Below are 19903 nucleotides of genomic sequence, written 5' to 3'. Positions count from 1 at the left end.
ATTCAACGGAGTTTAGAATGATGAGAGGGGATCTTATAGAGACATATAAATTCATAAAAGGACTAGACAAACTAGATGCAGGAAAAATGTTCCCAATGCCGAGGGAGTCCAGAACCAGGGGACACAGCCTAAGAATAAAGGGGAGGCCATTTAAAACCGAGGTGAGAAGAAACTTTTTCACCCAGAGAGTTGTGAATTTGTGGAATTCTCTGCCACAGAAGGCAGTGAAGGCCAATTCACTGGATGAATTTAAAAGAGAGTTAGATAGAGCTCCAGGGGCGAGTGGAATCAAGGGATCTGGGGAGAAGGCAGGCACAGGGTACTGATTGTGGATGATCAGCCATGATCACAATAAATGGCGGTGCTGGCTCAAAGGGCCAAATGACCTCCTCCTGCATCAATTTTCTATGTTTTCTGTTTTCTAAGGTACCTTAAATGTTTAGCAACTGGGAGGTAAATCAGGCTTTCATAAACCAAGTGTTCAACGAAACAGTCACCTAGTCTATGCTTGGTCTTGCCGATGTAATGCTGGAACATCGGGAGCACCGAATGCAGTAGACATCACAGGAAGGTACCTGGACAGAAACAAGTATGAGATGGAGATAGCTTTTTTAATCCAATTAATAGAGAGAATAAAAGGTGGAGAAAATTCCAGAGCTTAGTTAACCCACAGTGGAGTGCAAAGAGGAAAAACTGAAGACGTACACATCAGACAAACCATAGAGGATAAATTACTGAGGTAAAGGTGTCGTAGAGCATACTATCTGGGTGCATCATAGCTTGGTTCAGTAACGCAAAAGTTCAAGAAAGTGACAGATATTGCCAGGCCCTGACCTCTTCACCACGGAGGGGTTACTACAAAAAGGCAGCTTGTGTCATCAAAGATCCACACCCCCTGGCTGCACTCTCTACTGTCCAGAAGCCTGAAAACCACAAACTTTCCATCAACTTTGGCTCTTGAATACTTTAGGAAAAGGGGACGTACAACGAGATCTGGGTGTCCTAGTGCATCAGTCACTGAAAGGAAGCATGCAGGTACAGCAGGCAGTGAAGAAAGCCAATGGAATGTTGGCCTTCATAACAAGAAGAGTTGAGTAAAGGAGCAAAGAGGTCCTTCTGCAGTTGTACAGGGCCCTAGTGAGACCGCACCTGGAGTACTGTGTGCAGTTTTGGTCTCCAAATTTGAGGAAGGATATTCTTGCTATTGGGGACCTGCAGCGTAGGTTTACTAGGTTAATTCCCGGAATGGCGGGACTGTCATATGTTGAAAGACTGGAGCGACTAGGCTTGTATACACGAATTTAGAAGGATGAGAGGAGATCTTATCGAAACGTATAAGATTATTAAGGGGTTGGACACGTTAGAGGCAGGAAACATGTTCCCAATGTTGGGGGAATCCAGAACAAGGGGCCACAGTTTAAGAATAAGGGGTAGGCCATTTCGAACTGAGATGAGGAAAAGCTTTTTCAGTCAGAGTTGTGAATCTGTGGAATTCTCTGCCTCAGAAGGCAGTGGAGGCCAATTCTCTGAATGCTTTCAAGAGAGAGCTAGATAGAGCTCTTAAGGATAGCGGAGTCAGGGGGTATGGGGAGAAGGCAGGAACGGGGTACTGATTGAGAATGATCAGCCATGATCACATTGAATGGCGGTGCTGGCTCAGAGAGCCGAATGGCCTCCTCCTGCACCTATTGTCTATTGACTGACCTCTTCAAGTATGATTTTCTGTGGGTTGTCTCTTTGGTGCCCTGTGCTCTTTGGTTCTGCTCTATTGCGATTACCTACTTTTACTGAATTTTAATTTATTGTATTTTTGAATATTGTAATTTATCTGTGTGTAACTGTGTAAATAAATCCGTTAAGCAGCGCCAAGTAAATATGTCACTGTTCCTTTACTGGTATGTATGACAATTAAACGCTCTTGGTTCTCTTGATCATGTTTCCAATAATATTGAATCAGTTCCCAGACCCAGGGTCGGGACAACACGGTGCTTTTAGTTTTGACATTTCAAAAAAATCCAGAAACAAACTTGGTACACGTTATATACACATCATACAGAACAAGTGATGGAAACAATACAGCGTGGGGAGAGATTTACACAGCAAGCCGTGAGGGGGAGAAGCCAATAGTTCCCAGTAGCGCAGTCAATATATAACATTTTGAATCAACAGTAATCCGGAAAAGAGGACGGTGGCGGCCGGCCAGCCTGCCGGCAGAGGCTGGGCCGGCAGCAGGGGTGTGTGTGTGGCCGGGGTCCCTGCTTACCTGTGCTGCCGGAACAGCTGGCTCTGAGCGGTTTGCCGCCGCAGCTGGTTCTTCAGGCGCCAGTGCTGCCCGTCCAGGTACCTGGCCAGCGAGCTGTCGCTGATGCCCAGGCTGCCATGCACTGCCTTCTCTTTCTCTTCCTCTTCCTCTTCCTCTTCCTGCTGATGGAGAGGATGGTTGAGATTATCCCGCATGTTGTTCCCCGCAGCTCCGCTCCCAGTCCCGCTCTGACTGACCCCGCGGCTTCCGGGTGGAATGTATCCACTGCCCACTCGTTACATTCCCCGCACCCGGGATTGGCGGCGCAGATGGGCGGGAGCAACGCCCGCCCAGCAAACGCCCACCCAGCAAACGCCCCGCCCGCTCCACGCACCTCCACTCCCTTTCCATCCCTCCATTCTCTCCGACCAATCTGACTGCCCCCCTTACATGTTATCTCTCTGTATGCCTCGTTATCAGCTTCTCCCAGCTAACAATGATCTACTCTACATTGTCCTTGATCTGCATCTTTTGATGTCTTGTTTCCACACCTTACACTTCCTTATCTGTGTCTCCCCTGACTCTCAGTCTGAAGAAGGGTCTCGATCCGAAACATTACCCATTCCTTCCACCCAGCGATGCTGCCTGTCCCACTGAGTTACTCCAGCATTTTGTGTCTTATCTATTCCTTCCACAGATGCTGCCAGATCCAGTGAGCAAAAGAGTCATGCAACACAGAAACAGGCCCCTTGGCCCAAAGACAGACACAAAAAGCTGGAGTAACTCAGCAGATCAGGCAGCATCTCTGGAGAAAAGGAATAGGCGAAGTTTTGGGTCATGCTGTGCTAAAGATTCCAGCATCTGCAGGATGAACAACTCTAAGAAAGTTTCCCTTAGAAGGAAAGCAACACATGACATCTGCTACATTGCAATTAAATCTATTTTCAATATATATTCTGCAAGTATTGCAATAGACCCAAATAACATTTCAAACACTTAGTGGCACTGATCGGAACTCAACCAAGACTTTTGAAAACACCCAAATGTATTGTCTCCTCAGTTTGTCAGGTGTCATGGAGTCATACAGCTCAGAAACAGGCCTTGCGGCCCAATCTGAACATGCCGAGCAAAATGTCTTCCTGACTTGTCCCATTGCTCATGTTTGGCACATGTACCTCTAAACCTTTTCTATCCATGCACCTATCCAAATGTCTTCTAAATGTTGTTATAGTATCTGCCTAAACTAACTTCTCTGGCAGCTCATTAGGTCATAAAGTCATGAGTGATAGGAGTTGAATTAGGCCATTCGGCCCATCAAGTCTACTCCGCCATTCAATCATGGCTGATCTATCTCTCCCTCTCAACCCCATTCTCCCCATAACCTCTGATACCCGTACTAATCAAAAATTAAAAAATCAAAACTCATTCCATATACCCACCACCCACTGTGTGAAAAGATTGCCCTTCAGGTGTCTTTCCCCTCTCTGTGCAGCATTTTGATTCCATCCTAATATTAAACAGCAGGACACATTTAAAACTTTGGGTAGAATGTTTGTAAGGAAACATGGAAATGGAGGTATGATTAAGAATCCTTATGGCCCGAAGGATTCATTTGGAAATATTGTTTAGATCTGGTAGTCCATATCTGGAATGAGCTGCCAGAGGGAGCTAAAGAAGCAGATACAATTATGTTAATTATACAAAGACAGATGCACAGATTTATATAGGGATGAGGCTCTCACTAGGGTCTCTTCTACATCCCGCAGCTCCGCTCTTGCTCCCCCTCCCCCCACTCGCAACAAGGAACAGAATCCCCCTCGTTCTCACCTTTCACCCCACCAGCCAGCGGATCCAACAAATCATCCACCAACATTTCCGTCACCTACAACGGGACCCCACCACTGGCCATATCTTCCCATCCCCTCCCCTCTCTGCGTTCCGCAGAGACCGTTCCCTCCGTAACTCCCTGGTCCACTCGTCCCTTCCTACCCAAATCACCCCAACCCCCGGGCACTTTCCCCTGCAACCGCACGAGATGCAACACCTGTCCTTTTACCACCCCCCTCAACTCCATCCAAGGACCCAAACAGTCTTTCCAGGTGAGACAAAGGTTCACCTGCACCTCCTCCAACCTCATCTATTGCATCCGCTGCTCTAGATGTCAACTTATTTACATCGACGAAACCAAACTGATCTCCCAGTGGCCGAGCACTTCAACTCCCCCTCCCATTCCCAGTCTGACCTTTCTGTCATGGGCCTCCTCCAGTGCCATAGTGAGGCCCACCGGAAATTGGAGGAACAGCACCTCATATTTCGCCTGGGCAGTTTGCAGCTCAGTGGTATGAACATTGACTTCTCCAACTTTAGATAGTTCCTCTGTCCCTCCCTTCCCCTCCTCCTTCCCAGATCTCCCTCTATCTTCCTGTCTCCACCTATATCCTTCCTTTGTCCCGCCCCCCTGACATCAGTCTGAAGAAGCGTCACCCATTCCTTCTCTCCCGAGATGCTGCCTGACCTGCTGAGTTACTCCAGCATTTTGTGAATAAATACCTTTGATTTGTACCAGCATCTGCAGTTATTTTCTTATATTACTTTATAGATAGGGTTTCGATTTCATACTAGTTAAACGCTGTCCCACTTACGTATTCACTCCTGACACACTTAGGACAAATTTACTTTAGAAAAATTTTGACTTTAGAATATTGACTTTCTAAAGACAAATATTGACTTTAGAAAAACCAGTGGAGATTACGACCCACTCTACATCAATGGGGTCTGCGTGGAAAGGGTACCAGCTTTCAGGTTCCTGGGTACGCACATCGCAGAGGATCTCACCTGGTCTACCAACACCATCACCACAGTAAAGAAGGCACAGCAGAGACTCCACTTCCTGAGGATCCTCAGGAAAACCAACCTGCAGGAGAAGCTCATGTTGTCCTTCTATCGCTGCTCCATCGAGAGTGTGCTGGCATACTGTATAACCACATGGTATGCCAGCTGCTCAGAAAAGGACAGGAAGGCCCTTCAGAGGGTCATCACGACGGCCCAGAAAATCATCGGCTGCTCACTGCCCTCCCTGGAGCACCTGTTCAGCCTGCGCTGCCTCAGTAGAGCAGGCAAAATAATAAAAGATCCATCCCACCCCGGCCACCGTCTGTTTGTTCATCTGCCCTCTGGTCGACGTTTCAGGTCAATCAAATCCCGAACAAACAGACTTAAGAACAGTTTTTACCCCAGGGCCATACGAGAACTGAACACTACCTGTGCACTAGGCAACACCGTTAAAAAATCTTGTACTTAATTTAATTGTATTTATGTATTTATTTGTTTTTGCATTTATTGCATATATGTTTGTACGCACCGTCAGGATTGGCTGTTTTTTAATTTCGTTGTACTCGTTGCAATGACAATAAATGAATATTATTATTATTATTATTATACACAGAGGCAAATTGACCTACAACCCCACAAGTTAGAAAATTTGCAGATGATACAAAGCTGGGTGGTAGTATGAGATGTGAGGAGGATGCTATGAGGTTGCAGGGTGACTTGGACAGGTTGTGTGAGTGGGCGGATGCATGGCAGATGCAGTTTAATGTGGATAAGTGTGAGGTTATCCACTTTGGTGGTAAGAATAAGAAGGCAGATTATTACCTGAATGGTGTCAAGTTAGGAAAAGGGGACGTACAACGAGATCTGGGTGACGAGATCAGTCACTGAAAGGAAGCATGCAGGTACAGCAGGCAGTGAAGAAAGCCAATGGAATGTTGGTGGGGAGGGAGAGTGTGAAGAGGGGGGTGGGGAGGGAGAGTGTGAGGGTGGAGGGGGGGGTGGGGTTGGAGGGGGGGGGGGTGGGGTTGGAGAGGGGGGGGGGTGGGGTTGGAGAGTGTGAGGGTGGAGGGGGGGTGGGGTTGGAGAGGGGGGGGTGGGGTTGGAGGGGGGGGGTGGGGTTGGAGAGGGGGGGGGTGGGGTTGGAGAGGGGGGGGTGGGGTTGGAGAGGGGGGGTGGGGTTGGAGAGGGGGGGGTGGGGTTGGAGGGGGGGTGGGGTGGGGTTGGAGGGGGGGTGGTGATGCCCCGCTGTCTCTGCCTCTCTGGCGCCAGTGGCCGCGCGCGCGGGGACGGGGCTGTCCTCCCGCTCTCCGATTGGCCGCCGCTGTCCGGGCCAATGCACGCGGAGCCGCAGCGTCCAATGGGCGCCCGCCCGGGGCCGAGTGGCGGTTGGCGGTTGCAGTTTGAACCTGGGCTCGCGGACAATGGCGGCAACGGCCGGCGCCGGGACCGCGCTCCACGCGCCCGCGGGGACTGCACCTGCACCCGGGCCTGGGCCTGAAGCAGCGGGGGACTTCCAGCGCTGCTGGCGGTGAGAGCCGGAGCTTTTTGCCCCTGTGGGGTGATGGGCAGGGGATCAGGGAGGAGGGGGTGAGGGTTCTGTGGTTGATTACTGCGCAAACACCTCATAAGTGGTTATCTCGCGCAGGTCGCAGTGAGTCGAGTTGTGGCGACTGTCAACCGTGTCAGCATCGACTGGTGTCAGCCCGCTGCCAGGCAGGGATAGGGAGGAGGGGGCGAAGGGGGATGGATGAGGAGGGGGCGAAGGGGGATGGATGAGGATGGATGAGGAGGGAGGGGGATGGATGAGGAGGGAGGGGGATGGATGAGGATGGATGAGGAGGGAGGGGGATGGATGAGGAGGGAGGGGGATGGATGAGGAGGGAGGGGGATGGATGAGGAGGGAGGGGGATGGATGAGGAGGGAGGGGGATGGATGAGGATGGATGAGGAGGGAGGGGGATGGATGAGGAGGGAGGGGGATGGATGAGGAGGGAGGGGGATGGATGAGGAGGGAGGGGGATGGATGAGGAGGGAGGGGGATGGATGAGGAGGGAGGGGGATGGATGAGGAGGGAGGGGGATGGATGAGGATGGGGTTGCTGATGGAGGGAGGGAGGGAGAGGATGAGTGAAGATGGTTCACAATGGGCTGTAGGGGAGTGGTGGCTTGGTTGTGGAAAGGTTTAAAGCACTCACTGGCACACTTGGCCAGGCAACATTTGTCAAGATGTCGCCCCTTTATTAGTTTATTATCAACAGTTACACCGAGACACAGAGTGAATAAACCTGACAAATTGCAAAGATGTGCATCCTTGGGGCCAGGGGAAAAAAATGGATCCAAAGTAAAACAAACAATGCAACTCAGCAACTATGGAGAGAGAAACAGTGAACGTTTTGGCCCAGCGACTGCATCGGTTTAGTTTATTGTCACGTGCACTGAGGTACAGCGAAAAGCTTTTTCATTTTAACCAGTCAGTGGAAAGACAATACATGATTACAATCGAGCCATTCACAGTATACATACATGATAAAGGAAATAATATGAATAACGATAAAGCCAATCATGACCAATCAAAGATAGTCCGAGGGTCTCTGATGAGGTAGATAGTAGTTCAGCACTGCTCTCTGGTTGTGGTAGGATGATTCAGTTGCCTGATAACAGCTGGGAAGAAACTGTCCCTGAATCTGGGGGTGTGCGTTTTCACACTTTTGCCTGATGGGAGAGGGGAGAAGAAGGAGTGACCGGGGTGAGACTCGTCCTTAATTATGCTGCTGGCCTTGCCGAGGCAGCATGAGGCATCGTCCACATTTTCTGTTTTGCTTAACCTTTCATCTGAATTCTGATGCAAAGGTTATTGGCATGGACTTGTATCTCTCTCCAGTGATGCTGTCTGACCTTTGATTGTTTCTGGCATTTTCAGAATTTTGCTTCAGATTTCTGACATTTGATATATACTTTTGCTTTAGACAGAAAGGTCTGACAGGACCAATCATAGATACATCGCATAGAAGTTTACCTTTGAATAATATAGTGAGGTAAATCATTAATCCTGATTTCGAGCAAACAAGTTTTGAGTTAGTTGTAAAAAGTTGGAAATACCATAAGCAAAATCCTGTAAACTCATGGTGATATAAGAAACTACAGAAGCTGGAATCTTGAGTACAACACAAAATGCGAGTGTAACAGAATGGGTCAGGCAGCATCCGTGAAGGACATGAATATGTGATGTTTTGGGTCTGGACCCTTCTTCGGACTGATTGTAAACGCGGGAGAAAGCTGGAAGAGACTTGAGAGCAGGACAAAACCAGGCAAGTGATAGGTGGATACATCTTTAATCTCTTCGGTCTGACGTACGCACCTGCTTCAAGAAGATCACCATCATCCCAGTGTTGAAAAAAAGCAAGACCTCATACCTAAACGACTACCGTCCAGTGGCATTGACATCCTCCATCATGAAATGTTTTGAGATACTAGTCAAGGAACATATTAAATCCAGTCTACACAGCGGCCTTGACCCACTGCAGTTCGCCTATCACCATAACAAGTCCATGGACAATGCCATCGCACAAACCAATCTCCCTTCCATTGACTCCATTTATACCTCACGCTGCCTCAGCAAGGCCAGCAGCATAATTAAGGACGAGTCGCACCCTGGCCACTCACTCTTGACCACTATCCCATTAGGCAAAAGGCATAGAAGTGTGAAAACGTTCACCTCCAGATTCAGGGACAGTTTCTTCCCTGTTGTTATCAGGCAACTTAATTATCCTACCACAACCAGAGAGCAGTGCTGAACTATCTACCTCCATGGTGACCCTCAGTCTATCCTTGATTGGACAATTCCGGCTTTATCTTGCACCAAACGTTATTTCCTTATCATTTATCCATGCACTGTAAATGGGTCGATTGTAATCCTGTATTGCGTTTCTGCTGACTGGCTAGCACGCAACATAATCCTTTAATTCTACCTCGATACACGTGGCAATAAACTAAAATTTAAGGTGAGGGGGGTTTAGTTGGCAGATGGGTGGACCAATGCCAGAGAGTCAAAACACAGCATGCTGGAGTAACTCAGTGGGTCTGGCAGCATCTCAGGTGGACATGGATAGGCGATTTCAGGTCAGGACTATCTTCAATCTGAAGAAAGACCCCCAACTCGGAATGAGGTCTCCATTTGCCACAGTATATGCCTAACCAGTCTGAAGAAGGGTCTCGACCCGAAACGTCACCCATTCCTTCTCTCCCGAGATGTTGCCTGACCTGCTGAGTTACTCCAGCATTTTGTGAATATGCCTAACCCTCTGAGTTACTCCAGCACTTTGTGTTTTGCTGTAAACACGTAGAAGGTCAGGCAGCTTCTGGAGTGTTAATGTCCAAGGTCAATGACAAATTATGTACTGCAATAATTAATTAAAATTGAAAAAATGGTTGGTTAAATTGAGATGCATGACCTGCAGTGCAACATATCTAAATAAACGATCAAATCATTTTTTTATGAAAGTGTTTAGGTATTAAAAGTTAAAGTTTGTGTGGTAACTTGCTCTGAGTAGTGCCATCACAGAGAATAGGAGTATCCCTTGTTTACATAGAAAATAGGTGCAGGAGTAGGCCATTTGGCCTTTCAAGCCAGCTGGCTGATCATCCAGAATCAGTACCCCTTTCCTGCTTCCCCCCCCATATCCCTTGATTCCGTTTTGTTTGTATGTTATTGCTACACTTTATTGTTGCTATGCTTATTGGCATGAGAATTTTTACCCAGTGATTTAGAATAGTGTTTGAAATATTTATCTTATGATCTGGCATAATTTAGTTTGGCTATTGAACTTATCTCTGGATAGAATGTTACAGCATGTTTTGAGTCCAACCACTGAGCCATCAATACACTGTAAATAGCTCGATTGTAATCATGTGTTGTCTTTCCACTGACTGGATGGCATGCAATCCCAGTACACATGACAATAAGTTAAACTGGACTAAAATAAACTGAGATGCCTTTTTTTTAAAGTAGCTTTGCCTTCATTAAAGGGCCATATAAAATATAGACTGAATATTTCTAGCCCAATGCATGAATGCAGCACTGTTCAATAATAGTATTGGGTGGGGTTAATATTAAATCATTTTAATTTTATTTTCAGACAGTTTGAAATTATGATACAAAGCTATACAGGTGATGATCCATTGGCTCCATGGGACAGGTAAAAATCTTTACTTAGTAGATTATTTCTTGATAGATTATAAAATGTGAAAAATTAGTTACATTTACTTCTTGTTCTAGGTTTATACAGTGGGTAGAGCCTCTACTTCCTCCCACAGAAAAAGACTTATTGGTCTCAGTGTTTGAAAAACTTGTGAAGAATTTCATGAATGACAAGAGATATTCAAATGATCCACGATACATTAACTACTTTTTGAAACTGGTAATTGCTTTTTGTGATCATTTTAGTTAATATGATTTTTATTATATAAAATTGAGAAAATATACAGGTCTATTATTTGCAACTATTAGTGTTGATGAGTTTTAATTTAATTTATATTTTATGTCAGAACAAGTACCCGTCGTACTTACTGAAACCTCTGCTCAACCTTTGTTCTTTCTACGCCAGCTCTTTTATTTTTTAACCCATTATCGGTCCAGATGCGGGAAAATGGGATTAAAATTAGACTGTGTTTGGTAACGGGCGGCACGGACACGATGGGCCGAAGGGCCTCTTTCTGTGCTGTAGGACTCTATGACTCTATTAGACCTCGACAAAAGGATTTCTGAAACTCAAATTTGACATCAACCAGGCCCTCCAGTCCAACTCTTCCATGCTGATGGTTGCCCACCTGATCTTTTCCTATTTATTTACATTTGACCCATATCCCTCCAAACCATTCCGATCCATATATCCAAATGTCTATAAAATGTTTTAATTGTACATGGCTCTATCACTTCCTTTGGCAAATCCTTCCATGAATTCTGCACTTTGGTTAACCTCACAGAAAACTGGATTGAATTCCATCGTCCACCACCACCTGACTTTCCAGCAGATCTATGTACAGCTGAATAACTCAGACAACCTTGCTGTTCATAACTCCACCAATTCTTGTGTCATTTCCAAACTTGCTAATCTTATCCTGGTCATTTAAACAAGAAAGGTCCCGCCACTGATTCTGGCGTTACACCACTGGTTAAAGGCTTGAGAGCACAAAAGCATATATCTGCCTCTACCTTCTGCCTGCTGTCACCTAGCCTATTTTGAATCCAGTTTGTCATTGTAGCGGCAACTTAGTCCTTCCCAATAAAGTCCTTAAGCTTACCGTTGACGAAGGAGGGGAGCGATGGTTCTTGACGCAAATAACAACAGCAGAGAGAACTTCACGACATTGCAGTTAGTCGTTTATTGAAGCAAAATACAAAACAGATTATTATATCTCCCGCCGGTAACTTGTTTGTTTGACTTGTTTGTTCGACTTGTTTGGTAAGAACTTAGTATCTCACTGTCACTCCGTATCCTGTTATTGACTTACTAAAACCCTATGTTTTAGTAGGCTATGCATGCCTTGTATGGCATGCTAAACCTTGTGTCTAGCAAACTCCTGTTGTCACACTGAAGCATTACGTCAATGCTGGACAAATTATACTCTGGCCCATCCCGTGGCCCCTCCCAGTCCATATACATAAGACTCCAACATTCATCTCGGGACAATCCCCATGTGTTCAAAAATAATACAGCAAGATACAAAGTAACATGATAATATGCTAAAATAACGAATAGATGCAAAATGGCTCCTACAGCCATCATGCCTTAGATTCTTTGTACAATAACCTGGACCAGCCCACCATATGGCACTGTGACAAAATTCTTACTAAAGTTCAGATACCACATCTTCTATTGTTACCACCATCTGGCAAGAGGTAGAGAAGCCAACCTGTGATGGGGCAAAGTTTTTCATGGTACCTATACCTCGCCATACTTGAGCATATGATAATAAACTCCAGATAGACACAAAAAGCTGAAGTAACTCAGTGGGTCAGACAGCATCTCTGAAGAAAAGGAATAGGTGACGTTTCAGGTCAAGACCCTTCTTCAGACTGAGAGTTGGGAAACGGAAATGAGATGTAGACGAAGTAGAGATGAAAGATATGCAGCCTGAAGAAGGGTCTCGACCAGAAACGTCACCAATCTCCAGAAATGCTGTCTGACCCATTGAGTTACTCCAGCATTTTGTGTCTATCTTCGGTGTAAACCAGCTTCTGCAGTTCCTTTTTAACACTATCAGATTGGTGATGCCTGATGTGCTTGTGCTGTGAGGGAGAAGTATGCAATCTTTGGATCAGATAGAAAAAGAGCATTTACAATGTGCATGGTATATCCGCAGTTCTTTTGCTGTTCCATGTGGGCATATAAACGTATAAAAGGACTAGACAAGCTATATGCAGGAAAAATGTTCCCAACGTTGGGGGAGTCCAGAACCAGGGGACACAATCTAAGATTAATGGGGAGGCCATTTAAAACTGAGGTGAGAAGAAACAATTTCACCCAGAGAGTTGTGAATTTGTGGAATTCTCTGCCACAGAAGGCAGTAGAGGCCAATTCACTGGATGAATTTAAAAGAGAGTTAGATAGAGCTCTAGGGGATAGCGGAATCAAGGGATAGGTGGAGAAGGCAGCCACAGGTTACTGATTGTAGATGATCAGCCATGATCACAATGAATGCTGCACCTATTTTCTATGTTTCTATAAGTAGCCAATTGTTGCCAAATGCTGTCTTGTGTCTTCATTCAATAGACAATAGGTGCAGGAGGAGGCCATTCGGCCCTTTAAGCCAGCACCGCCATTCAATGTGATCATGGCTGATCATGGACAATCAGTACCCCGTTCCTGCCTTCTCCCCATATCCCTTGACTCCGCTATCATTAAGAGCTCTATCTAACTCTCTCTTGAAAGCATCCAGAGAATTGGCCTCCACTGCCTTCTGAGGCAGAGAATTCCACAGCTTCACAACTCTCTGAGTGAAAATGTTTCTCCTCATCTCCATTCTAAATGGCCTACCCCTTATTCTTAAACTGTGGCCCCTGGTTCGGGACTCCCCCAACATCGGGAACATGTTTCCTGCCTCTAGCGTGTCCAATCCCTTAATAATCTTATATGTTTCAATAAGATTTCCTCTCATCCTTCTAAATTCCAGACTATACAAGCCCAGTCGCTCCAGTCTTTCAACGTACGACAGTTCCGCCATTCAGGGAATTAACCACGTGAACCTATGCTGCACTCCTTCAATAGCAAGAATGTCCTTCCTCAAGTTTGGAGACCAAAACTGCACACAATACTCCAGGCATGGTCTCATTAGGGCCCTGTGCAACTGCAGAAGGACCTCTTTGCTCCTATACTCAACTCCTCTTGTTATGAAGGCCAACATTCCATTGGCTTTCTTCACTGCCTGCTGTACCTGCATGCTTCCTTTCAGTGACTGATGCACTAGGACACCCAAAACTCGTTGTCCTTCCCCTTTTCCTAACTTGACACCATTCAGATAATAATCCGCCTTCCTGTTCTTACCACCAAAGTGGATAACCTCGCATTTATCCACATTAAACTTCATCTGCCATGCATCTGCTCACACACACAACCTGTCCAAGTCACCCTTCAACCTCCCACGTTCCAAAGACATGCAGGTTTGTAGATTAATTAGCTTTTCTAAATTGTTTCTAGAGTGTTGGATAGAACTAGTGTACGTGGTGATTGTTGTTCAGCGCGGTCTCAGTGTACCAAAGGGCCTGGTTTCCATGCTGTAACTCTAAATTAAACACTGACCATTATTTTAACATTGACCACTAGTTTTATGATATTCTGCTTTCTCATCCACTCCCAAAACACTGGGGGTAATTTACAGAGGGCCAAATATCCTACAAACCTGCACATCTTTGGGGTGTGGAAGGAAGCCGGAGCACCGAGAGGAAACTTGCACGGTCACAAGGAGAACTCCACACAGGCAGCACCTAAAGTCAAGATCAAACCCAGATGGCAATGTGAGGTACTTGCTCCTTAAGCTGCACTAATGTGCTGCCACAGTGCCAAAGACCTGGGGTTGATCCTGATCCTGATGTCTGTTTTGGGATCTTTCTGTGACTGTTTTTGTTTTCCTTTTCCCCCTGAGTGCTCTGGTTTCCCATGCCGCTGGAGACAAAATTAACTAGATAGTTTGTGTACATATTATTGAAATACTCCTTCTCCAGAGACTACTGGCCTTCTTTTGATAGTTATTTCAGCTCGCATCTTCAGATAATTTGCTGGTAAATAGTTTTCAATATTTACTTTTGTGTTGTTTTTCCCCTTTTATTGCATATATTTGCATACCAATTATTAAAAATCCCACAATGCTCCTTGTCAATGTTTTTGATATTTGGATGGTTTCTCTTTAAATTGGATGGGGTTTGACAGGAAGAAAGGAAATGCTTTGAATTTTTTAATGAAAAGATGGCACCACATTCTATAAATTTAGCAGTTTTTAAATTGGTAATTGCTTTCCTTTAGTCAAGATAGTTGAAATTCATAATTAACCATTCTACCATCCAGTTATTTTTGTAAAGTGATATTTTTCACAGTGTATAATAAAATAACTGCAGATGCTGGTACAAATCGAAGGTATTTATTCACAAAATGCTGGAGTAACTCAGCAGGTCAGGCAGCATCTCAGGAGAGAAGGAATGGGTGACGTTTCGGGTCGAGACCCTTCTTCAGACTTTTCACAGTGTATTTCTGTTAGAGCTTTTCCATTCTCTATGTAATATCAAATTGCATAATTCACTTTTGATTACTTTGCTGTTTGTCTCTTCAGATAAACTGCAGCACAACACCACTTGAGTTTTTTGATTACATGCATGGCCACGGGATTGGCACAAAATCAGCTGCATTCTACCTTGCCTGGGCAGAGGTGCTTGAGATGAAAGGCAATGTTTCGATGGCAGACAGTGTTTTCCACAGAGCCATTGAAAATTCTGCACAACCACTGGAAATGTTGCTCCATCAATATCAGTAAGAAATCTTCAGCTTGTCTTGTGCTTTTTCATATGGATTAGAAATTAGTCATTGTATCTTTTTTTTCTGAGCACCAACTAAAATCCATTTCATCAAACTTCAGAAAGTACTTAATGGTTGATAATTATATCACAGAGCAATTTGGATGGGTGGAATTGACGCTGAAGTGGCTTGCTACTTGTGATAAATTGATAGACACAAAATGAAGAAGGGTCCCGACCCGCAACGTCACCTGTCCATTTTCTCCAGAGATGCTGCATGACTTGCTGAGTTACTCCAGCATTTTGTGACTATCTTTGGTATAAACCAGCATCTGCAGTTCCTTTTTATTACATTATGATAAATGATGGTTGGGTGGACAATTGTATTTTCCAGACGCATAAGTTTTTGCCAATCAAATAATCCATATATTATAAATCTTTGAATTGTCTGCAATTGTCAAGATTTTAATTAATCTTGGCGATCTGTTTGAGTATTTGAAAATAACACTGAAGTGGAAAGAGGACTGCTTTCTATCCTATTACCTGTCTTGGAACTGTTGACATAACAAATAAGATCAATACAGTTCACACAGATGAATCTTGTGATTTCAAAATTGATCACAGCTTGCAGGTTTCAATGGAAGTTTGTTACTCCACACCACTTCCTTGTGTAGGAAGGAACTGCAGATGCTGGTTTAAATCGAAGGTAGACACAAACTGCTGGAGTAAGTCAGTGGGTCAGGCAGCATCTCTGGAGAGAAGGAATAGGTGACGTTTTGGGTCAAGACTCTTCTTCACCATATAATCATCCAACATTTTCACCACCTCCAACAGGATCCCACTACTGGCCACATCTTCCCATCTTCACCCACTACTGCTCTCTGCAGAGATCGTTCCCTCCAAAACTCCCTGGTCAACTCGTCCCTTCCCACACAACCACCCCCTCCCTAAGTACTTTCCCTGCAACTGCAAGAGATGCAACACCTGTCACTTTACCGCCCCCCTCGATTTCATCCAAGGACCCAAACAGTCTTTCCAGGTGAGGCAGAGGTTCACTTGCACCTCCTCCAACCTAATCTACTGTATCCTCTGTTCTGGATGTCAACTTCCCCACATCGGTGAGACCAAGCGCAGGCTCGGCGATCGTTTCGCTGAACACCTCCGCTCACTCCGTCTTAACCTACCTGATCTCCCAGTGGCTCAGCACTTGAACTCCCCCTCCCATTCCCAGTCTGACCTTTCTGTCCTGGGCCTCCTCCATTGTCAGTGAGGCCCAGTGCAAATTTGAGGAACGGCACCTCATATTTCGCTTGGATAGTTTACACCCCAGCGGTATGAACATTGACCTCTCTAACTTCAGATAGCCCTTGCTTTCTCTCTCCATCCCCTCCCCATTCCCAGTTCTCCCACTAGTCTTACTGTCTCCGACTACATTCTATCTTTGGCCCGCCCACTCCCCTGACATCAGTCTTAAGAAGGGTCTCGACCGGAAACATCACCCAATAGACAATAGATGCAGGAGGAGGCCATTCAATGTGATCATGGCTGATCATTCTCAATCAGTACCCCATTCCTGCCTTCTCACCATACCCCATGACTCCGCTATCCTGAAGAGCTCTATCCAGCTCTCTCTTGAATGCATTCAGAGATTTGGCCTCCACTGCCTTCTGAGGCAGAGAATTCCACAGATTCACAACTCTCTGACTGAAAAAGTTTTTCCTCATCTCAGTTCTAAATGGCCTACCCCTTATTCTTAAACTGTGGCTCCTTGTTCTGGACTCCCCCAGCATTCTACCCATTCTATCTCCCATTCTACCCACCCATTCTATCTCCACAGATGCTGCCTGACCCGCTGAGTTACTCCAACATTTTGTGCCCCACTTCCTTCTTGGATATGTTTCTTAATGTGTTTGAATGCTCTTAGAACATTATTGTGCATACTTGTGTCTACTTTGGAGAGAGGGAGGGGGTTAATGGGTCCAAAATTTTCAATGATATCCACATGGCCTGAAGGAGCTTCCTCGCAGCTGCAGGATTGCTTCGAAAGGACCAACTGGGATATTTTTGAGGATCATGACTTGGAGGAGTACACATCAACTGTACTTTGCTACATCAAAAACTGTGTTGACAATGTCACCGTCGACAAACGCATCCGGTTGTATCCCAATCAAAAACCCTGGATGACAAAGGATGTCAGGTCTCTCCTCAAGGACCGTAACACCGCCTTCAGGTCTAGTGATAGAGCTCTATACAGTGCTGCTAGAACCAACCTGAAGAGAGGCATCAAGGATGCCAAAGCGTCCTACAAGAGGAAGATTGAGGACCACTTTTCCAACAATGACCCACGGCGGGTATGGCAAGGCATCCAGCACATCACCAACTACAAGACCAGCAACCGCACGACTGCCGACGGCGACGCCTCGCTGGCAGAGGAACTTAACTGTTTCTTTGCTCGTTTCGAGGTGAAAGCTACAGTGGCAGACATAACACCCTCTCCAGCACCTGACAGCAACACCTTCACTGTGCAGGAGTATGATGTTAAGCGCGTGCTCAGAGCAGTGAATCCCAGGAAAGCTGCAGGCCCCGATGGTGTGACGGGCAGAGTGCTGAGGGAATGTGCAGACCAATTATCTGAGGTCTTCACAAAAATCTTCAACCTGTCCCTTTTAAAATCCACCATCCCTCCCTGCCTGAAGTCCGCCACAATCATCCCACTGCCGAAAAAGTCTGTCATCAGCGGTCTTAACGACTACCGTCCGGTAGCACTCACACCGGTCATCACAAAGTGCTTCGAGAGACTGGTCCTGCAGCACATCAAAGCCAGCCTCCCACCCACCTTCGACCCACACCAGTTTGCCTACAGAGCAAATAGGTCTACAGGGGATGCCATCGACACTGCTCTTCACACTGCACTGACCCACCTTGAACACCAGGGGAGCTATGTGAGGATGCTCTTCCTCGACTTCAGCTCTGCCTTTAACACGGTCATCCCGAGCAGACTGGTCACCAAACTTTCCGACCTTGGATTTTCCCAAACCATCTGCCAATGGATCAAGGACTTCCTGACCAACCGCCCCCAGACCGTCAAAATAGGCCCTCACCTCTCCTCCACCATTACACTGAGCACCGGCTCACCACAGGGCTGTGTGTTGAGCCCCATCCTTTACTCCCTCTACACTCACGACTGCGCCCCCACCCATCCCACCAACACCATCATCAAGTTCGCGGATGACACGACTGTGGTTGGACTCATCTCAGAAGGAGATGAGACAGCCTATAGGGATGAAATCCAAAGGCTGGCAGCATGGTGTTCAGTGAACAATCTGGTCCTGAACTCCTCCAAAACAAAGGAACTTATAATTGACTTTAGAAAAACCAGTGGAGATTACGACCCACTCTACATCAATGGGGTCTGTGTGGAAAGGGTACCAGCTCTCAGGTTCCTGGGTACGCACATCGCAGAGGATCTTACCTGGTCTACCAACACCATCACCACAGTAAAGAAGGCACAGCAGAGACTCCACTTCCTGAGGATCCTCAGGAAAACCAACCTGCAGGAGAAGCTCATGTTGTCCTTCTATCGCTGCTCCATCGAGAGTGTGCTGGCATACTGTATAACCACATGGTATGCCTGCTGCTCAGAAAAGGACAGGAAGGCCCTTCAGAGGGTCATCACGACGGCCCAGAAGATCATCGGCTGCTCACTGCCCTCCCTGGAGCACCTGTTCAGAATACGCTGCCTCAGTAGAGCAGGCAAAATAATAAAAGATCCATCCCACCCCGGCCACCGTCTGTTTGTTCATCTGCCCTCTGGTCGACGTTTCAGGTCGATCAAATCCCGAACAAACAGACTTAAGAACAGTTTTTACCCCAGGGCCATACGAGAACTGAACACTACCTTTGCACTAGGCAACACCGTTAAAAAATCTTGTACTTAATATAATTGTATTTAATTGTATTTATGTATTTATTTGTTTTTGCATTTATTGCATATATGTTTGTACGCACCGTCAGGATTGGCTACTTTTTAATTTCGTTGTACTCGTTGCAATGACAATAAATGAATATTATTATTATTATTATTATATTATTATTATTATTATATTATTATTATTATTATTATTATTATTATTATTATTATTATTAGTGATCTGTATGAAATCCTAGATCTTGTGGATATCGAAGACAGCGAACATAATTAGGGGCTGCAGAGTAGCACAACTGGTAGAATGCTGCCTCACAGTGCCAGAGACCCAGGTTCGATCATGACCTTGGGTGCTGTCTGTGCGGAGTTTGCATGTTCATCTGTGCCTATGTGGATTTCCTCCGGGTGTTCCGGTGACCTCCCACATCCCAAAAATGTGCTGGTTTGTAAGTTAATTGGGCTCTGTAAATTGCCTCCAGTGTGTGGAAGTTAGGCACAAAATGCTGGAGTAACTCAGCGGGTCAGGCAGCATCTCTGGAGAGAAGTAGGAAAATAACTGCAGATGCTGGTACAAATTGAAGGTATCACAAAATGCTGGGGTAACTCAGCGGGTCAGGCAGCATCCCTGGAGAGAAGGAATGGGTCAAGACCCTTCAGACTGATGTCAGGAGAGGGGTCGGACAAAGATAGGATGTAGTCGGAGACGGGAAGACTGGTGGGAGAACTGGGAAGAGGAAAGAGAGGGAAAGCAGGGACTATCTGATGTTAGAGAAGTCAATGTTTATACCGCTGGGGTGTAAACTACCCAAGCGAAATATGAGGTGCTATTCTTCCAATTTGTGCTGGGCCTCATTCTGACATTGGAGTAGGCTCAGGACAGAAAGGTCAGATTGGGAATGGGAG

At 45.9% G+C, this 19903-nt stretch overlaps 2 protein-coding genes across 5 annotated transcripts in view; one reads left to right on the top strand and one right to left on the bottom strand.

The window, feature by feature from the left end:
- The window catches only part of acoxl (acyl-CoA oxidase-like), a 323411-nt gene extending 317410 nt beyond the window's left edge, over nt 1-6001 (bottom strand). The window contains exons 1-3 of one of the 2 annotated variants that reach the window (XM_078400283.1): nt 5897-6001; nt 2264-2421; nt 431-575 (exon numbers count right to left, since the gene is read on the bottom strand). In XM_078400283.1, coding sequence (XP_078256409.1) covers nt 431-537 — 107 coding nt within the window. In that variant the 5' untranslated portion in view covers nt 538-575; nt 2264-2421; nt 5897-6001. Of the gene's footprint in view, nt 1-430; nt 576-2263; nt 2558-5896 lie in introns of those variants that run through there. The other variant, XM_078400282.1, reaches the window with a different exon arrangement.
- Nucleotides 6002-6377: 376 nt separating this feature from the next.
- bub1 (BUB1 mitotic checkpoint serine/threonine kinase) overlaps nt 6378-19903 on the top strand; it is a 74675-nt gene continuing 61149 nt past the window's right edge. For 2 of the 3 annotated variants that reach the window (XM_078400276.1, XM_078400277.1), the window contains exons 1-4: nt 6378-6602; nt 10208-10267; nt 10348-10489; nt 14895-15091. In XM_078400276.1, the coding sequence (XP_078256402.1) occupies nt 6496-6602; nt 10208-10267; nt 10348-10489; nt 14895-15091 (506 nt within the window). In that variant the 5' untranslated portion in view covers nt 6378-6495. The remainder of the gene's footprint in view (nt 6603-10207; nt 10268-10347; nt 10490-14894; nt 15092-19903) is intronic. The other variant, XM_078400278.1, reaches the window with a different exon arrangement.

The sequence above is a fragment of the Rhinoraja longicauda genome, chromosome 5, assembly GCF_053455715.1.
Source record: "Rhinoraja longicauda isolate Sanriku21f chromosome 5, sRhiLon1.1, whole genome shotgun sequence".
In the NCBI taxonomy this organism is placed as follows: domain Eukaryota; kingdom Metazoa; phylum Chordata; class Chondrichthyes; order Rajiformes; family Arhynchobatidae; genus Rhinoraja; species Rhinoraja longicauda.
Note: the sequence above shows the minus strand (reverse complement) of the source record. Positions and strands in the feature narration are given on the sequence as shown.